The 20,499-nt window shown below is 47.5% G+C and overlaps 1 protein-coding gene across 2 annotated transcripts in view; it reads left to right on the top strand.

Moving 5' to 3' along the window:
* The window catches only part of Cd101 (CD101 molecule), a 39,093-nt gene that overhangs the window by 13,967 nt on the left and 4,627 nt on the right, over positions 1-20,499 (top strand). For both annotated transcript variants that reach the window (XR_015735357.1, XM_048442192.3), the window contains exons 4-8: positions 971-1,357; positions 4,914-5,291; positions 5,979-6,383; positions 9,562-9,972; positions 13,519-13,914. Coding sequence is in view for 1 of the 2 variants with exons in the window: in XM_048442192.3 (XP_048298149.3) it covers positions 971-1,357; positions 4,914-5,291; positions 5,979-6,383; positions 9,562-9,972; positions 13,519-13,914 (1,977 nt within the window). In the remaining variant the exon portion in view is untranslated. The remainder of the gene's footprint in view (positions 1-970; positions 1,358-4,913; positions 5,292-5,978; positions 6,384-9,561; positions 9,973-13,518; positions 13,915-20,499) is intronic.

Here is a 20,499-nt window from a genome sequence, read left to right on the forward strand (position 1 = left end):
CCTTTATTTCATCCCTATGTCCTACTTTCTTGCTTCCTCAGTGGCTGTCTGGCTGGGGGCTGCCTGGCTGACTGGCCTGGGTATCTCCCTCTCTTTCTCCCTCATTCTTTCTTGAGTCTGGATTCTTCCTCCTACTTATTTTCTATGCCTGCTTGCCCTGCCTATCCCTCTACTGCTTAGCTATTGGTCATTCAGTTTTTTATTAGACCAATCAGGTGCCTTAGGCAGACAAGGTGAAACAAATGTAATGCACCTTTACATAGTTAAAAAAAATGCAGCATAAACAGAAGCAACGCATCTTTACATAGTTAAACAAATGTTTTATTCCACAGCATACCATGGAAAGGAATATTCTAGTGGTGAATCACTAACTTTATGTTACTCTGCTCGACTACAAATCATCCCGTGGCCCTCAGTGCCTGAGATACACTCATTGGGTCCTACAAAATCATATCACATATGCTCAGAAGTTAGAAAATTTCTACAGGCTGTTTCTTAGACAAATGAACAAAGTAAGAAATAAAGGCTGGGGATTATGGTTCAGAGCAATCAGTGAAAGCCCAGCACTCAGTGAAGCCCAGGTTCAATGCCCAGCACAAAAAAATGAAAGAGAAAACCAGAAATCATAATTTATAGCAATTCAACACAGCATGAAATATTTCACTTTTTAATTAAGGAGGCATGCCTAAGTAGATACTTAACACATCTGTTGCATGCTTTTTACTTGCTGGGGACTGCTTTCAGAAAACCGTGGATACTGTCGTTTCTGGGTGATTAGGAATAGTCAGGGACTTTGTAATTTTCCTTCACTGTGGGGCTGTTTTGGAGTAGGGAACTCACAGCTACCATAGAACCGAAAGGCTACCTAAGATGCAACCGTGGTATTGCTATCACAGATCTCATTCCTCGTGTGCTGAAAGGGGCAAGAACAGGGGTTTTTCTAAACATCTGCCTTGCTTTTGTTGCCCAGCAAGAGATTTTGAAGTGAACATCACAGCCAGGAGCTCACCTGCTGAAGGAAAACCCTTGGAACTGATTTGCCTGGTTGCCGGCAGGGGCAGCGACCTGCAGTTTCAGGGTTTTTGGTTCCTCAATGGGAAGGAAATTGCCCAGATTGATGCTGGTGGGGTCCTGAGCCTGAAGACCGACTACAGAGACAGAGCCAGTCAAGGACAGCTGCAGGTTTCAAAGTTAAACACCCAGGCTTTCTCTCTCAAGATCTTCTCCGTGGGTCCAGAGGACGTAGGCGCCTACAGTTGTGAAGTGGCAGAGGTGCTGAGAACTCAGAGCGACTCCTGGCAGGTTCTTCAGAGAAAGCAGTCCTCTGTCACCCAGGTGCAGCTGAGGGAGCCAGCAGGTACGTAACAAGGGGACAGCCACAGACAGTGCTGTCTTCAGACTCGCCCTCCCTGGGTAGTACAGGAGCACAGTGGGCGTCTTCCTTTAGAGTCTGGAGCCTGTCAGACCCCACTGGAGGTGAAGTGAAGGAGGGGAATGTATCAAGACTAGCCAAGGCGTTTAGAGTTCAATTCTTGAGACATAGGCCGTGGGTACCTCTCTTCATTTATCTCAGTTTTAACTCTCTTGTCTATAAAATGACACAAGTAGGTGCCCTTAAGTCCCTTCTTGTCATCTTACGTTGTTTGAGTCTATTTGGCTTTTTGGGTTACATTTTTTTGTATGCTGGGTTTTCTGTATTAATAAAGTCCTCTGACTTTATGTGTTTGTAAACATCTACACACATGAGCAAAGGCTTACAAGTGCATGAATATCCTGCACATGTGTGTACCAGTGTGTGTGAATGTATGTGTACACGGGGGTTGAGGGGGGTAGAGTCCCTTTTCCTGGAGAACACACAGCCAAGTAAGCTGACCTTGAGTTGAGGCAGGGCAGCCATTTTTCAATCGCTTTCTGCTAATCTCGTTACGTTAACTTGCAGCGGGTCATAATTCTGACTCAGTGAGAAATGAGGAGACAAATGAAAGCAGACAGACTCCATTCTCTGTGCTTGTTGTGATGCGGTGAGATGTCTGCTCAACTGGTGCTGAGCATCCCTGTGAATGAAAGAGCGCGAGTCACTGCTGGGCCCTGTGTCTAATTGCCCTTCAGAGGCTCAATGTGGTCCTCAGTGTGGTGATGTGGACACAATGAGGTTGTGGGAGCTCCACCCTCACGAATGTATTAATACCACCATGGGAGACAGGACTGAATAAATGAGGCCACCATGGGTGCTTATGGCTCCTGCTTTCCTTTCTCTTCCATAAAGTTCTGCTGTAGCGGGAGGGTCCCCACCGTACCGGTACTGCAATATCTGGATTCTTGAACCCCCAGAATCGTGAGCACCACGAACCTCCTTATACATTACCCGGTCTCAGATATTTCGTTATTGCAACAGAAGACAGACTCAGGACAGCCACTTAGTTCATCCTTGCTTTATGGAGGTTGAGTGACTTTAACTATGCTTGAATAATCAGTGCTTTACATAGAGCAAAAACAGACGCACCCAGAACCAATATTAGAATCGTCTGGACTGAGTGGTAAAGTCAAAGTCTAAAAAGAAAATTTGCCCAAAAGCAAAAACTAGGGGAAGAAATTTTAATTAAAAATAAACTGAGCTAAAATGAAAGCTAATCTTGCTGCACTAGGGGTGTCTCCAAAGATAGATCGACGCCTCCTCGGCATTCTGCTCCCTGCTCCCCAATGGCTCGGGAGGAAGAGAGTGGCAGGATGTGGAGGGTCCTGGTGTTAGTTTACACGCTAAACATTTGGTCTAAGTTTCTAGGATTCAGGAAAGACAATGTGGGTGGTTTACATATTTACACAGAGCTCACTAAATCTCTGAAGTCCCCAGGGAAGTATCTACCAACTTCCTTAAACCCCGTGTGTAAGAACTTGATCCTGGGAGCTCCAAAGGGTGTGTCGTGGCATTCCACTCCTGGTCCTGGGGACTTATCTTTCAATGATAAAGAGGGTTTGTTTTCTTTTTTTTCCCATAGGTTGGAGTCCAACCTGGGCCTAACATGTAATAACTGGAAAGCTTATTAACATATTTATTGAGGACCTTGTCTAACATTCTGTTTTGGAAAGTCAAACTGCTATTTGAAATACGAGCGGATTTTATTGTTCCATGAATATTTTAAACAGAAGGGAACACCCACTCTCCCCGTGCCTTTCTTCTGACTATGAGGCTAATGGCCACAGAGAATTTTTGAAGTGATGTTAGTTGAAACTAATCACGACGGCTATGTTACAGTGGCGAAATTATGACTAGTCATTTCCTTTCTAGTTCCTAAATTTCAGTTATGAGTCATTTTTATATTAAAAACAAAAGGCAGATAGCATGATCGTGCCTCTGACACCCACAATGCAGAGGCAGGTTTGATAATTTGCTTCACCTGGTTATGAAGATTAGTCTTTATCCTGCCGTTGTAGCTGGTGCATGCCTGCCTGAAGCGGTGGAAGGGCTCTCCCTCCTCGGTGGGGAAGAGCAATTTGCAGATTCATTTAGATCCCCTCTAGATTTCTAATGCTGGTTCTGTTTTATTTTGCTCTTTTTGCTTTGAACTTCCTCCGCTGTTGCCAGTGTCTCTTATTAAACACTAATGGTAATAGCTAACCCCTTTTCAGTACTCTCTGTAGCTCAGGGCCCAAGCCCTTTGTGTGGCCTTTGTTCAGTCTTCTCAACAAAGCAAAATGTGGCTGCTGTTATTACCCTCATTTTTCCTGGAAAGCAACGCGAAAGCTCAGAGAGGTCAAGTGTGCTGCCCTGAGTCGTTCTGCCTCTGGGTGGTGGTAGCTGGCCTTTAGTGCTGGGCTGCCGAGGACGCGGGAGCTCCTGATGTGTCTGCATGGCCCACAGAGCAGCCGGGACAGGACCTTGCACAATAAGTATTTGCTGAGTGAATGCTTACATTTCTCCATGTTTTGAATTTCCCATCTGGGAGCCAGCCTTACATTATAGTTATGCACAGTAATTTAAACATAAGAAGACTGTCTCTGCCAATGATAAAAGATAGATAGATAGATAGATAGATAGATAGATAGATAGATAGATAGATAGATAGATGATAGATAGATGATAGGAGATAGATAGATATGGATCTGTATAGATGATGTGTGTGTATATAAATATACATTTCCCCAAATTAGTCTCTTTTTAATTGTAGTATTACAAAGAGAGATCTAATTAATAATTTTCTTTCCCTGTTTAAAACACACCCTAAGTGGATTAGGACAGGCTAGGGCAAAATAAGTAGGAAGACGGAGAACATACTGAAAACACCGACAGCCTTTATCCTAAAAACAAAATGCAAGTACCCTAAACATTTAAGTCATCAGGACTTCATTACTTTCAGGATCATTTACTCACCCTAATGAATCAAACAAAATACTATCAGATATTTGCTCAACTGGATATTTTTCAGTATGGGCTGACTGAACAGAACAATAGGAAAAATAAATGTATGTTATGAATCATGTATGTGTCACCTGTCTTGTTTCTACTTTGTGATATTACCTTAGGAAAATTTTATTTTTCACACACACACACACACACACACACACACGCACACTTATCCATCCACATCTATCTATCTATCACCTATACATCCATCCATCCACTCATCCATCTGTTCACCCACTCATCTACTCATCTATACATATATATACACACATGCATACATACACACATACATTTATCTATACATACATCCACTTATCTATTCATCCATCCATCCATTCATCCATTTACAATTTAAATGTTTGGCAGATCTTTGTTCTGGGCGTAATAAGGAGGAATCAGCCAGCTCCGATTTGTCACAAACAAGTCAAATCCTTATAATTCGATGCCACTGTATTTTAGAAATGTTTCTGTTTAATTAAAGTACTTTTCCTCCATAATCCATAATCTGCAGCAAGAAGTGTGACCGTGTCTGCCGAGCAGCGGGCCGTGTGGGAAGGAGAGGAGCTTACCCTTGTCTGCAAGGCAGGTGGGGATGCAGGTCCTCTGTCTGTGAGCTGGTGGCTCATCCCACAGGACCAGACCACACCTGTGTTTGTGGCTGGCATGGAACAAGATGGCATTGTCCAGCTGGGAGTCTCTTCTCCAGGCCCCAGGTCCCATAGTAACAAAAGGTTGGAGAAAGCGGACTGGGCCACCTTTCGGCTGGAGATTGACTCGGCAATGGTCACAGACAGTGGCACCTATGAATGCAGAGTGTCAGAGAGGCTCCAGAACCAGGCCAAAGAGTTGCAGTGGACCCAGAAGACTGCAATCACTGTAAAATCTCTGAGTGAGTATCTGGGAAATTCTTTTCTGAATGTGTGTCAATCACTTCATTCTATACTGCAGTTTGAGTAGGGTCATCCAGAACCCCTGCCAATGGTGTAGGTTTCCCCACGAGAAACAAGGCAGGATCTGCATATCAGGCCTGTCGACTGACCTCCGAGTTCATTCATCTTTATAGATCATTCTAGAGCGCAGCTTGTGAATTGTTCAAAGCTGAGCACAAACCCCTGTGAATAGGAGTTGACTTCCAGATGAATGGAGCCAAGCCTCTTCCATTCCGGCAGCAGCCTGGGCGTCCAGAAGTCTTTGCTAGCACAAGCGAGAGAGTGACGCCGAACCCTGGGGGTGGGGAGGAGGCCAGACACTGGCTGTGCGTGTTCCACTTGCTGAGTGGGGAGAGGAAGGAGGCCAGACCCTGGCTGTGCGTGTTCCCCTTGCTCAGTGCAGCTGTCTGAGTTTCACACTGTGGGAACACTGCCTGTTTGTTGTGGCTGCTGGGAACAGTTGGCGGCAATGAGGGGAAACTTGGAGGGCTGGGGTTGGGATTCGGGACAGACTGTACCCCCAAGTTCATGATAGTCCAGGAGCACAAATGTGTGTCCCTGTGTGAGGGGTGCCATTGAGAAAATTTGGACGTCCTGCGCTGGGACTTGGTAAACAGGAAGCGTATCTCACTCCCCCCCCCCCACAGAATCAAGTTTACAGGTTCATCTGATGAGCCGTCATCCACACGTGACACTCACCCACACCTTCGACCTGGCCTGCATAGTGAGGGCCAGCCACTCGGACCTCGAGCTGCCCTGCTCGGTGACGTGGCAGTTCCAGCCAGCTGGCTCTGGGGCCTTCCGTCAGTTAGTTCGGATCACCCACAATGGCACAGTTGCATGGGGGGATGGCCTCTCGCAGTTCCAGAGGAAGACGAAGGTTTCACAGTCTTCTCTGCGCTCTCAACTCCAAATCCACGATGCCGCTGTGGAGGAGACAGGGGTGTATCGGTGCACGGTGGAAGGTTATGACAGGAATTCCCTGTACACAAGTGGCCCAGCCCGGGTATCTGCCACCTCTAACCTAGTGAGGATTAATGTCACTTTTCCAGGTAAGGGAGGCGTGAAATTGATCCCTGCTTTTAAAAGGGGAGGGGGGATAGAAAAGAATCTTTTTTTTCCTGGTCAGGTGTGATTATGCACTCTTATAATCCTGGTACTCAGGAGGTTGAGGCAGGAAGATTGAGAATTCGAGGCTACAATTTGAGCCTCCTCCGTCTCAAACAGTAACAACCACAAAACTCCTCCCCCAACTTTGTGTAAACTATAGAAATAAACAAAAATACCCAGTCACTGCATTTGTGGTGGTAAAATAAGCAAGACATGATGGCGTGAACATGAAGCCAGCACACATGGGAGCCACACTGATCATTACAACAACGAAATACCTCCACATCGGCTAATGACCGCCGCTCTGGGCCTTTCCCCATCTGCCAGGACTTCCTCTTGCCAACAGCTGAAGGATGCTGTTTGGCACAGCAGGTCCTCAAGGGACCTGCTCCAGAGGGCACAATCTTTTAGGTTGGTCCCTGCTGGTGACCCAGCATCTTCCTCAGAAGTGGTGACGAGCTTGTCAAGTCCATTAGAATACCCTTAGCTACCTCTTTAAATGTGTTAACATACAAGAGAGAACTTAGGGTTTCGGTCAAATTCAGTCTTAACTTGAGAATAGCGCGCAGAGGCTAAGAGTAAAACCCAGCCTGGCTGAAGTTCTGCCATGCCGTGTGCATACGTGTCTCTCTCCTGACTTGTATTTTCCCGGGATGGTGATGCAGCCATTGGACACTTAATCTGCCCCTACCTCAGTCACTGCCTCTGTAAATTGCTGGTGTGCACGTGAACTGAGGTGTGTCTGTAGTGTGCCTACTGCAGTGCCTGGCTTGCCAAGTGGGTGTTCAGGCATGGCAGCCACCACCATCTCTGTGTTGCTGAGAATTATTTGTGCTAATAGTAATGACCTTACTCGTGAATTCACGCCTTAATTTACTTGTCCTTCCCTGATGTTTGAGATTGCTTCCATAAATCTTTAATCTTTTATTTATTTTTATTTATTTATTTTGCTCTCGACCCAATGGCATGAAGGTTTCTTCCTACTACTAATGATTTCTTCTCATTCTCTTGTATTCTCCTCCTCCATGGAGTCACTATTTTAATTTTTTTGGTTTTGTTTTTTGACAGTGTCTCATTCTGTAGTGCAGCCTGATCCTCCTGCCTCAACCTCCTAAGTGCTAGGATTACGGATGTGGGCTTCACGCTTGGCTTTGCTTTCTTTTTCTTAACTCAGGTTAGCCTCAGATGTATTATGTAGCCAAGAATGATCTTGAACTTCTGATTCTCTTCCAGGGTAGGCATGCATTTGTCCACTGGGCCCAGTGTTTTCTTTAAAAACAACCATTCTTTGGGATTCAAGCTTGACATGTCCTCTGACCCTCCACGCTTTTCTAGGAAAAATCCTTTCTGCCTGTGGATACGATCCACCCATTGACAACTTCCACGTTCATTGCTCAGAATGGTTTTCCTTCTGGTCTTGGGAGTCATATCTAACTGCTTCCAAGACATGTCTGTGCTCAGTGTCAGAGTCTAAGTTGTCATCATTGCCCAAAGATGTCCCTTCCATACTGTTCCTCTTGTCCTTACCACATCCCAGCACTCCAGATTAGAAGCCGTGTCCTCTTCATGTCCAAACTCCCGTGGCAAGCCGTGAAAGACCTTCAGTAATCCCATGCAGCTGTTTCTCCAGGGCCTCCCACTAAGATCTGTCTTAGATCTGACCCGACCACACTGAACCGCCTGCGGTTCGATAATCCACATGTATCGCGTGTTCAAAGCCATTATTCAAGTCGTTCCTTTTATGTGGAATTCTTTTGCTCTCTATTCATCTGGATGACTACTATTAATCTTCAAGTCTTAGCTCAGAGTTGCCTCCTCCAAGAAGTCTCTCCCCACTCCTGTCCTTGGGTTAGGTAAACCTGCTGGGTGATCCTGATATTTGTTGCATTTCTGCATATCTCTGTTCGACGCGTGAGTCTTTGTCCCTGTCTTATATCTTCCTCTAAACCAGTGGTTCTCAACCTTCCTAATTAATGCTTTGACCCTTTAATACAGTTCCTTATGTTGTGGTGACCCCCGACACATAAAATTATTTTTGTTGCTATGTCATAACTGTAATTTTGCTACTGTTATAAGTCACAAATATCTGATATGCAAGATAGCCGATAAGATCCCGTGAAAGGCTTGGTCAACACCCCCAGAGGGGTCACGACCCACAGGTTAAGAACTGCTGCTCCAAACTGACTCACTGAGGGGAAGTGTTCCCAAAATACCTAAAATAGTCTGGTATGTGACAGAATATGTGATTAATATATGTTTGTTGAGGGGGAATAAAGGAACCTTCTGGCAGCATCAACAGCAGTAGAGGGATCCTCAAGAAGTGAGGATGAGAGCAAGATTCACTGTGCATCTGAGACAAAGGAACAGCCACTGGGGTTAAAAGATGGCGGAGCCCATCCCCACATGAACTCCTCCCAGTGGCGTGGCTGTAGAGAAAAGAAACACAATTTTCATAGCCCATGCACAACGTCCTCTTGCTTGCTCGTGTTTGAAGGCAGCTCTAACTAGACTGACAAATCAGGATTATAGATGCAGTTCATACAGTAAACACACAGAGACAGGGAGTTCTCAAAACGATGCAGACATGCTATGGACGAGATGCCTCTGCTATTATATTATATTATATTATAGCGTGGGGAAGAGCTGGCCTCTTTTCCCAGGGCTCCCCCCCCTCCCGGCACAGCAAGGACAGAATGAGGATGAGCAGGTGGATGTTATAAAGAGACATCAACTTGCAATCACACAGAATTCTCACGGGCATGTCCGGTCTTTTGACGTTGTAACACAACACTGTCATCTACAAAGTTTATGCACCGCTGAAGTATGAAGAATGAAACCAGACTTCATAGTATTTTAAGTAAGTTGGCAATTTTGTGCTGGGCCACAGTCACAGCTATTCTTAGCCACATGCGGCATGGGCGAGGAACAGGGCTCAAAGATGGGAAGGGTAGCTTCGTCAGATCTTGAATGGTGTCAAAGCTGAATGAACAGCTAAGGGCCGCTACTGGGAGGGAATTCATCCACGTGATGGCTGTTTGCCCTAGTTGAAGTGCTAGCTTGAAATTCTGTATTTTGTTTGTTTTCCCTAACAAAGTAACTCTTTTTATTCTTTTCATTCAGAGAGCAAGCTGAGAGTGAACTCAAGCAGTCAAGTCCAAGAGCTCCCCCTCAGCTCCAGCACACATATAGAATGTTCCATCTTGTCCCGATCTGCTGGAAACCTTCCGTTATCCATCACTTGGTTCTTTTCTCCCACTACTACAAGTGAGTCCTATCTGAAGATCCTAGAAACAGACCAAACCAATGTTGTAAAATACGGAGATGTATTTCAAACCCCTCGGAGCAAGGAAAAATTTCATTCTGAGAAAGTGTCCCAAGATTTCTTTCTGCTGAACATTCTGAACATGGAAGCCAGTGACCAGGGCCACTACTACTGTGCCGTGGAGGAATGGCTCTTAGCTACAAACGGCACTTGGCAAAAACTTGGAAGAAAGACTTCAGGACTCACAGAATTGAAACTCAGGCCCACAGGTAAACCTCGGAAGGGTGTTGTCATACATCTTTCTATAAGATGGCCAGCTTTTCTCCAATAGCCTGTAGGGTGTGACTGTGAAGAGATTAAAGCTATTATCTGGCCCGTGGTGGGGGGTGGTGGTGGCAAACAGTGGCAGAGACAGGCAGATCTCTGTGAGTTCGAGGACAGTCCGATCTTCAACGTTCCAGGACAGTCCGAGCTATTACAGAGAAACCCTGTCTCAAAAACCAACCAAGCAAAACAACAGTAACAACAAAAATCTGGACCATAAGAATAACAGCCACCTACAAATACCCATGGGACCTGGTCGCCCGCCAAAGGAGGGGAGGTTACTTGAGGTGAATCAGTCTGAGGTTTTGAGCTCAAATGGGAACAAGATCCCTTTGCCTGGTCGGCCTGGCAGCCTGGTCTGCGCAGCTGCCCAGGGAATCGTATCTCCAGATCTCTATAATAACAAGCCGTGTCACTCCAGCGGGGCTCTGCTGTAATTTGGCAGAGAAAGAGTAATACAAAGCATATTTCTCCCACTGTGAACAGAAACTGTACAACTCTATGGGGACGTGTGGAGAAATTGCTTTTCAACATTTGGCTGCCTAAACATAAGGCAAATAGAAGTAGTTAACTGTTGGAATGGCTTACTGGGGGAGCCTTCTCCACCTCTGGAGATCTTTGGAAATGTAATGGAGCTTCCATCCGTTTGAGCTTGTCTGAGCACTGCTGTCTGAAGGCGGGCAGGCTTGTCTTGGTCTCCGCACTGGCTGGGTCACCTCTAACTGTGAGTTAAAGTCAAGTGGGCGTCCCGGCTAAAGAACTGGACGAGGGCCAACAGTATGATGTAAATAACTCCATCTAATGTGGTGCTTAAAGTACTATTTTCAAGGTGACATTAAAAAGAAAAAAAACTAAGATTATAATTGGACATTCCCATATGCTAGGAAACAGAACAGCAAAGATGAAGAAGACACAGCTCTTGCCATAGCGGAACTCGGTCTGGGAGAGAAGCAGGGGTGAAAAATAGCTTAGAAGAGATCTCTGCCTCGCTTCCTCTCCAGGCCTCTCCCCTGTCTCAGTTAAGTTTGTGCGCTCCTCAGGGAATGCTCCTGGGCCCTTCTGCTTTAGTCTCTGCTGCTCTCAGGGCTTCTGCACCACTGTCCTGGCTAAACTGTCACTTACGTCTTTGGGTTTCGATACCCTGAGCCCTAGGCTTGTGAATCCTACTGTTCACTTCTGCGTGGATGCTCCAGAGAGCCCATCACCACTGCTTTTTTGTCTCCCACAGACTGCATCTGTGTGGCTTACATCCTTGCCTTCCACTCTCCCTGGCCAAATGCTTGACTGCAGATGCCTTGCAGGTTTTGAGGAGGCAACGGCTCTTGGTTCAAGCCCATGTTCCCCAGGTAGAAATATGGCCTCAGTATTAGATCTTTTAGTGCATCAAGAAATTCTCGCAGTCTTCATCATTGAGTAGATTGAATTGAAAGGCACCTAGGAGGTTAGTAAGGTGTGTTTTGAGTGTGTTTGGGAGAACATCTCCAGAGATGATTCGCTAAGTGGAGACCTGACTGAATGTGTGTGGTCTTATCAAATAGCCTGGCAGTCGCAGACAGAATAGAAGGAAAGAAGAAGGAAGACGATAGTGCAGGCATATTCTCATTCTCTCTCTCTCTCTCTCTCTCTCTCTCTCTCTCTCTCTCTCTCTCTCCCCTCTCCCTCTCTGTTTCTCTCTCTCTCTCTCTCTTTCTCTCTCTCTCTCTCTCTCTCCATCCCTGCCACCTTGAGAGGAGCTTGTACCACCTATTCCAATGGCAATATTCTTCTGCCTTACCTCAGGCCCTAAGCAAACAATCCACCTGAGTTTGGACTGAAATCTCTGAGGCCATCCACAGAACAAACCTTTCATCCTCTAGTCTCTTTCTTTTAGATATTTGTTACAACACCACCACCAGCAGCAGCAACAAAGAAACTAATACAGGAAATTGATGTCAGAGAGGTGGGGTTAAACCTGATGATGTGGTTCTTAAGATCTGAAACCGGTTTGTGGGAAGAATCTGGAAGAGGTTGAAGAAGCAGGCTAGAACATCTCTAGAATGCATCCCTAAGAGCTTAATGGACAATTCTGGTGAAAGAACACGCTGTAGGAATGTGGACAGAGAGACTGTGCTTGTGAAACTTCGCACAGAAATGAAGACTTTATGGGAAATTGGACTAAAGGCCACTCATATGGATTTCTGGCGAATATTGTGTTTATTCCCCAAGACTTGAGTGAGGTTGAACTCAAAAGGAATGGAAAGAGTTCCAAGACAACTCAGACTATGACGTGGTTACCGCTAGCTGCTCTTAGCCAGGTTTACAGTGACAATTAGGAGCAAAAAACAGAGCAGAAAAATACGAAAACCTTGGCATCTACCCAATAAAGAGACTCAAGTTGGGGTTCATGGGAAGCGTGGCTGTCAGAGGTTGGTGCCACAAACTTTGCACTACCACAAAAGGAAAGGTACCTCGGCGGTACCTCGGGAATTGCCCCGACACACCAATCAGACTCAAGGATGTAAGAGTAAATTCATTCAGTACATTTTCCTTTGAAAGCCGCGTGTGGTGGCATGCAACCAGGAAGACTGAGGCAGAAAGACATCCTATCGTACACAGTGAGTTCCAGACTACCCTGAGCTTCTGTGGGTTTCATTGTTGTTGTTTTTAATCGCTTGGCCTTGAGATGAGAGTGAAAAGGCAAGGCTGGCGTCCCCTGCTCACTCTGAATTCCACAGGAAGCTGGTTCTGTGGGATCTGTGGCACAGACACTAAGGGACCACCGAAGCCATGGTCCAAGGACTCCTCGTCATAGGTCAAGTTGGTTATAAACCTTATCAGCCATGCACGTGATGCTAGCTTTATAGACATGCAACATATAGGAATTAATGGACCGTGGCGGCTGAAACCACCAGCCATACCATAAATCTTTGCTTCCTTAAGTTGTTTTGCTCAGGTATTTTTGCCACAGTGGTGAAGAACTGGCGAAGATAACGCAATGGCACTTCTCAACTCGAGAATGTTTGCAGTTAACCAGATTCTCTTAAAATACTGAGGGTATCGAGCAAATTCTGTCTCTCAGTGTGTCTGAACAAGAGGTAACATCTGGGTGTGATGGGGGAAGGTGATCTCCTCAGAAGGAGTGGGACTGGTGTGAGGCCGAACTTGAGAGAGCACTCAAAGCTGTGAACAGCACCTGTGGGAGATCAAAGAGGAAGTTCAAAGACAGGTGAAGGCTGCAAGCCCTGCTGAAGTTGTGTCTATTTTAGTGGTAGGGTCCATCAGGCAAGAGGTCAGGCTGAAGGGGGGACGTGGTAAGCTTGGTTCGGTTCGTAGCAAAGAATGTTCTGGCAAGTGTGGAAAAAAAAGGGGAAGGATCAAAGGCAAACATCAGTGATGGAGGTTCTAATGTCTGCAAAATACCAGATAAGATCTCCTAGTGGAAATGATATGACTTAGAGGTGACCGCGTCGAAAGTCCTCTCTTCTCTAACCAGTCACCACTTTGCCTTCTAGGAAGTCAGGTCCGTGTCAGCAAAGTGCACTGGCTGGAAAACGCTACCGAGCATGAAGAAGTGGGCCTGAGCTGCACCCTGGATGGCCCCGGCAGCCCAGCCTCCCTGTACTCCGTGACGTGGTACCGGAGCAGGGGGAACGCAGTGAGTCAGATGCTGGCCCACCTGCAGTATGACGGCTTACTGGAGTTCGGCCGAGAGGGCCGCAGGCGGGCCCTGCACTGCTACCGATCCTCTCCCACAGACTTTGTCCTGAAGCTGCATTGGGTGGAGCTGGAGGATGCTGGGATGTACTGGTGCAGGGTGGCAGAGTGGCAGCAACATGGCCACCCAGGCAAGTGGATCAACCAAGCCTCCGATGAGTCGCAGCGGATGATGCTCAGGGTGCTGCCTTCAGGTAACATGGGGGTCAACCAGCCACTGGCTCATGGGGTCCCTGGCCTATCCGGCTTCCCTCTGTGCTTCCTCCTAGCTTTGTTTCCTTCTTTTTCCAGACTAATGACAATTTTTCAGATTTCTCAAAGATGACTTTACTGCCTTTCTCCATAGTAACTCATTTGAACCTGCAAGGTTCCATGAGGTTTGGGCACAGACACTTGGCTAATGGGCATGTCTGCACTGTTCTGACTTTCCCTTCCCAAGCAAAAAGCCATCAGCGTCATGTGTGCCTTAGATATCCAAGGAACTCGTGACAAGTATCAGCATACACGTATAGTCCCAGAATGCTGAGGGAGCAATTGAACCAGAGCGAAGGGTCAAGTAGGGATAGGAAGGGTCCCCAGGAGATGAATGCATGAGAAGAAAGAAAACCTTTAGGAAAATGAAAAGGTACGCAATATAGCAAAAAGATGTGAGCTTCATGTCAGAGCGAGGACTTACAACTCCGCACAAACAGTCCAAGGCTAAGCAATGAGGGCCCTGAGTAGGGGTGGCATGGAGCTCAGATGTATTTAGTGTGGGAAGTGAGGGTGGGGCACTTTATCACAATGGGCATGGGGTGCAGTAGAACAAGTTCAAGTGTGGCAGTGACACCCTTGGAGTCACTTTAAGAGAGTTCCCATTGGAGGCAGAAGTGAAGCTGAAGCGGAGGGAGGCAGACAGGGAGAATGCCATGAAACTGTAGCCAAGAGGAGGCAAAATGGAGGCCCAAGCTCAGGCAGCACTAGTGAGAAGGGGGAAGGAAGAACAAGCTGTAGGGATCGGGAGGTCAATTAGTTGGACATCTGCTGGCAGAGTGTGCGCAGAAGAGGCAGATTTGTATTGGGACTCGAGTGGATCACAAGGCCACTTGCCAAGCAACCAAACTAAGGCTGGGGGCAGGGGGCTGGGTCCAGTTTGTGCAAGCTGGTTTGGAACTCAACCCAGAGAGAGTTTTTGAGAGGTGTTTATCTGGGAGATAGTGGGAATTCCAAATGTCAACTGTATCTGACTTGTACCCTAGGAGCTATCAGTGTGTGGCCAGAATGATGATGCTCCAGGAAGGACCCCTGAGGTGTCTGTGCGTAGATGGTGGGAAATCAGATAGCTTATCAGGAGACAAAGGAAACCCGAGAGACAGAACAGCACCCAAAACCTGTTACAGATAAGAATGGGAGACTGGGAGATGGCTCTGTGCTTGAGAACACTGCTCTGCAACCATGGAGTTTGAGTACAGGGCCTGGTACCCAAGTCAGGCCTGATCTCATATCCATGTGTGACCCTGGAACTGTGGGAGGCAGTCAGGAGGCTCCCTGGAGTTTGCTGGCTGCAATAGATTCACATGAGATGTGGGTACAGGAAACATATAGCCTCAAAGGGACAAGGCAGAGAGTGAGAGAGGACACCTGTACGCATGCATGCACACAACACACACACACACACACACACACACACACACAGAGCGAAGAGGAACATCTCCACTGGACCTATGATAGGGACAGAAAAGCAGTAGGAACAGCAGGCTGAGGTGGCTGAAGAGTGAGGAAGGAAGCAGACACGTCAGGCTCAGGTTTTTTTCTCAAGAGCTGTGAAGAGCAAGAGAGACATCCATAGAAATGGCAGGAAGTACCAACAATGAGTTTTAGTTAATTTGCTCTGTTTGGAGTTTAATTTGGTAGGATCCCAAACATGTTTCCAGTACAGAGGGGAGGAGGCAGAGGGAAGGAAGGTGAAATCCGTGCAGCAGCTTAGCACCTGACTGTGGACAGAACCCTTAAGACAGGGCGCCACCCCCATGCCATCCTTGTGTGGCCAGAATGACGACACGTCCACATCCGAGCCTTCCTGTTTCTCTGACTCACCTTCTCTCAGCTGTCACCCTGCCTGTCAGCTGTCACGCCTGTACCACGCATCGCCAGCAGTGGACATGGACTCTGGGAACACGTCAGCATGGCATGTCTTCTCTCGGCTCTAGACCGACCTGAGAGTAGTTCAGTATTTACCAGCCCACAAGTGTACATACTCCTGCCGACTGCCAGCTCTGCATGGAGGTGGAATCCAAGTCAAATACAATTCACCACTGCTCTTCACTTCTCCGCTTCCTCTGTTTACTGAACCAGACTGGGTTAGTTTTAGGACGACAGAATAGAGCCATGGACCAATGGCTTGAGCGGAGGTATACTCTGGACCTTGCTCCCCTCCCCCAGGATTGTCTCTACAATGACTTAGCAGGCTAGGGGCCATCGGACTGAACTGCATCTTTCTACCTCGCCTTCAGATCCTAAACACAAATACATTATCCCTTTTGCTTGTTTGTTTGTTGAGTTAGGGTTTCCTAGAGCCTGGGCTGTCCTCACACGGTGTATAGCCAAGGATAACCTTGCAGTTCTGATCCTCCTGCCTCTGCCTCCTCAGTACTAGGGCTGCATATCTGCTCTGTTACAGCAGATTTGCGTGGCGCTAGGGAATGGACCCAGGGCTGTGCGCATGCCAGGCAGGGACACTGCCAGGAGAGCTACATACCCGGTCCCTAAGTGTCACATTCTGAAAAGCTGTCTGAGATGCAATGATAGGTCAGTAGTCCATAAGGCTTTGGGGCAGGGTGCAGATGGGCTATTTATGGCACACAATACTCATTACTATTGCCTAGCTTTTATTTAGATGACGATTTTTTTGGAAAGTGAATTCTTAAAGGAGACATGCATTCCTGCCACACTGGAGTTTCTAGAGAGGCCGTTTGTTTATTTTCCCCGGTCTGGCCCAAAGCACTCAACTAACACTTGAAAGAATGGGCAAGCACACTTCCAGCCACATTAAAACAGGAAGCTGGCAGGGGCCACTTGTGGGATGCACTTGCTGCAGAGATCCCAACCCCATTCGGGGCCAGCGCTCCTAGATACCCTCACAAGGCCCAAGTTCTGGGTGGAGTCAGGAGGTTCGAAGCACCTTCATCCTCTCCCTCTCGAGTCAGCCTTTCTGAGGTAGTGTCCAAAAGAAGAGCTATTTGTGGCATGCCTGGCTGTGGGCAGAAGGAAGCGAGTTGTAAGCGGCTGCTCAAGATGAAGTGTGCTCGTTATGTTTTTGGATCCGTTCCGCAGGTCACGTCCTTTGAGTATGGGGCACTTACTTAGATTGATTCAAAATGCCCTGCCCAGCTGGAATGGTTCTGAGTGTCACTGGTTCTCTTCCACATATGGGCGGGAGGCAGACGGTGGGAAATGGTGCCTGTAGGACCCAGAGCAAGCAGTGCCCTCCCTGGGGAGGTAATTTAGAAGCACTGGAGCTGACAGTTGCTCGCTGTTGGCCAACTCTGCGCTGTGCCGAGGGCACCGTGCTGCCCTTTGGTGGCAGACGGCTCTAAATGGAGAAGCCGCCTCCCTGTGAAGACTGTTCCTTCTTACTAAAGACTGGAGTCTTGGGGGCAGAATAGCCCAGTGCCAGATTTCATCCTGTTTCCTGCATGCCCACCCCATCTCACCATCACCATGCAGCCGGTCCAGCAGCTGTAAGACCGCAGACTCACCTCCCGATTCTCTAGCACCCCTGACTAGAAAGAAAGCCAGTGCGTTAGTTACTTTTCTATGGCTGTAATCAAACACGATGACCAAGGCAACTTACAGAAGGAAGAGTTTGTTTGGGCTTATGATTCCGGAGGGGAAGCAGCCGTGATGGCAGAGCAGAGGCAGCAGGTAGCAGGTGCAGTCGATAGAGCAGACACAAAGGCTCTCGTCTTGAACTGTACAAAGCAGAGAGAGCGAACTAGAGGCAGCGTGGATCTTCAGGCTCTCAAAGCCTGCCACCGTGATGCTTCCGCCAGCAAGGCCAGACTTCCTCAGGCTCCCCAAACAGCACCAGTAATTGGGAACCATGTGTTCAGATGCCTGAGATGGATGGGATAGCTCACCCCTATCACCACAGCCGGCAGGCATCTCCTAAGGAATCATTGAACGTTCCAGTGAAGGGTAAGATTGAGCCCATGAAGGAAAGTGAGGAGTCTGTTATGTTGTGTTCGGCTTCCCGTCTCTGGGGAAGGAGGCCTGAGATAACCTTTAGGAAGGGAACTCCTATTTTATTTCATAGTTTGAAGTTTTGAGGCCACCGTTGGCTGGTCCATGGCTTTGGGCAGCAGCAAGGTGGGTAAGAGGGGTGTGTGTGACACCTCAAGAAGCTACCCACCTCTTGGCATCCTGGAAGCAAAGAGGAAAAAGAAATAATAGAAAAAGAAATCAGAATTCTACTCTTCCCCTTAACGCCGTGCTCCCAATGGCCCGTGACTTCCCACCAGGCTCCGCCTCTTCAAGGTCCCATGACTTTTCAGTAGTACCAAGCTGAGGCCAAACCTTGACTACTTGGTCCTTTAGAGAACATTCCAGATCCAAACCACAGAGCTGAGGTCTCTGTGAGTAGTCAGCAGGCTTGGGAGAAGGTTGCCTAGGTGTTTCTCAGCTCCCCCAGGAACCTTCTAGCTAATGTCTGTTGCTTGCCTACTTAACAAATGGTCTAGGTATTGTGTTAAATGTTATATTACATATTATCTCATGAAAGTCGATGAATTATCATCATCCCTGTTTAGTTAATAAGAAAACAGAGGATTGGAGGAGATGAATAACTTATCCAATGTTCACAAGAGTGAACTGAAGAGTGAAGATTTGAATCAAGCTGTCTCTGAAATACAGTTGGTACTCATCCACCCTGCTGCAGGAATGCTCATGGCCCGTATTTTAACCAGGACCCCTATGTCTCCCTCCTCTGTCAGCAAAAGTTCTTAGGCCTGGGGTCAAGAGAGACACTAAGGCAAGCTGTCCTTTTGGGTCAGAAGTGTATTACAAGAGTTATTCATGCCATGGACAGACAGCAGCACAGTAGGGGCCCTAAGGAGGGTTCAGGCTCACAGGCAGTGTAGGAGATCTCTCCCTAGAGGTCTCAGGAAAGGGAAGGATTCATGAACTTGTAGCCATGCTATCTCTGATCCACTTGCTGCAGAATGGGTGGGGTGGGGAGGAGAAGGGGTGGACAGCTCTGAGGAGGTGAGGAACCGGAGAAGGACCAATCTAGCTGAAGTGTGCCCATTATATAGGATGTGTCAACATTGGCACCCTTTTGATATCCCAGGGAGTTCAACCCTGAGCTTTATAAGCTTCCTTGAGGAAGTGAAAATCCTGGCTGTCTGTCATTCTCCAGGAATCTGGACACCTGAGGAGACTGTTTACTCTCATCAATGGGCTCTCTGCAGGGGTCCCACCATTTCCTTACAGTGGTTGTTGTTATGAAAAAGAAGTTTCTGTAGGGACCTGTGGTTCTGCAGTGTGATCTTTTCTACAGCAGCCTTAGTCTCTGCCTCCTTTGCCCGTGCTTGCAAGTGTCATCAGATGACACCTGGGAAACTAAGGACAGTCCAGCTGGGTCATCTGGGAGAAGACTGTGCGGAGAGGAAAGAGTTAGAAATTAAAACAGTTATGGGACCACACCTCTAATTCCAGCCTTTGGGAAGCAGGAGGATCCTGAGTTCAAGGTTAGTTCAGGCTATGTAGTGTGGTTACCTCAGAACAAAACAAACACACACAACGAAAGAATCCAAATCTCTCTTCCATTGATCACGTTTTCAAGAAGAAAAATCAAAGGCAAGATGAAGATCACAAATGAGAATAGAAAAAACCCAGGCCGCCTGCTTCGACAGCTCTGTGCCAGCCCCATTCAGAACTGGGCAACCTGACGTTCACCAAGGCCAGGCACTCTGCACAGCACCATGGTGGCCATGCTGGTTCTGGCAGGGAAAATACACTCGGTCAGCAGCTGACTCCTTCATCCAGCTCCCATGAGGCCTTCTAGGGGAAGTGCTTCACAGGATGCAAAGGCACGTAAGACACAGGTCCGACCCTCACAGAGCTCACAGTACCAGGCTGGAGCAACTGTCTGGGTTCTCTCTTGATTTCCAGCAAAGAGGCAGTCTTCAGCGTGTAAAATGAATCAGTGAGGCCCCAAAGGGATTTCCTTATGCAGCAGGAGGTTGATCAGAATGACCCATTAAACCTGTTTTTATCACCGAGAATTTATAATCTCATAAGTTCTATAGCTTAACCTTTGAAGAAGAGAGAGCTCCTGTCATTATGGTTTTCCAAGCAAAGCACAGCCGCTGTCAGCGTCAGATTGTTCAGAACAGCCCCAAGTTCAAATATATCAGAAATGTAATTGGAAGACCGCAGCGAGTGATTGATTGGTAGCTCTTTACACACATGGCTGAATACTTGTAGCCCAGGCCTTTGGTCAGTAGCCCAGGGCACCATTTCCCAGGACCTGTGGCATCTGAGTCCACTGTGCTTTGCTTCCCCGGGAAGCGGCTAGGAGCCCCACTGCCCCACGTTTGCCTTCTGATGGTCCCTCGCAGCAAGACAGGCCGCCTGAGGATCACATGCTTTGGCATGTACAGCGTCTTTGGCCCTGCAGCAGTCAATTTGGTTTAGTTGCGATTAGCAAACATTCTTGAGTACTGTAGGTGATGCATGGATCCCAGGGCACTGTCAGATGATCTCAGTTAAGGTAAGGAAGGGGCCAAACAAAGGGGCTG

This window comes from Myodes glareolus, chromosome 17, assembly GCF_982192425.1.
Source record: "Myodes glareolus chromosome 17, mMyoGla1.1, whole genome shotgun sequence".
NCBI classification, from domain to species: Eukaryota; Metazoa; Chordata; class Mammalia; order Rodentia; family Cricetidae; genus Myodes; species Myodes glareolus.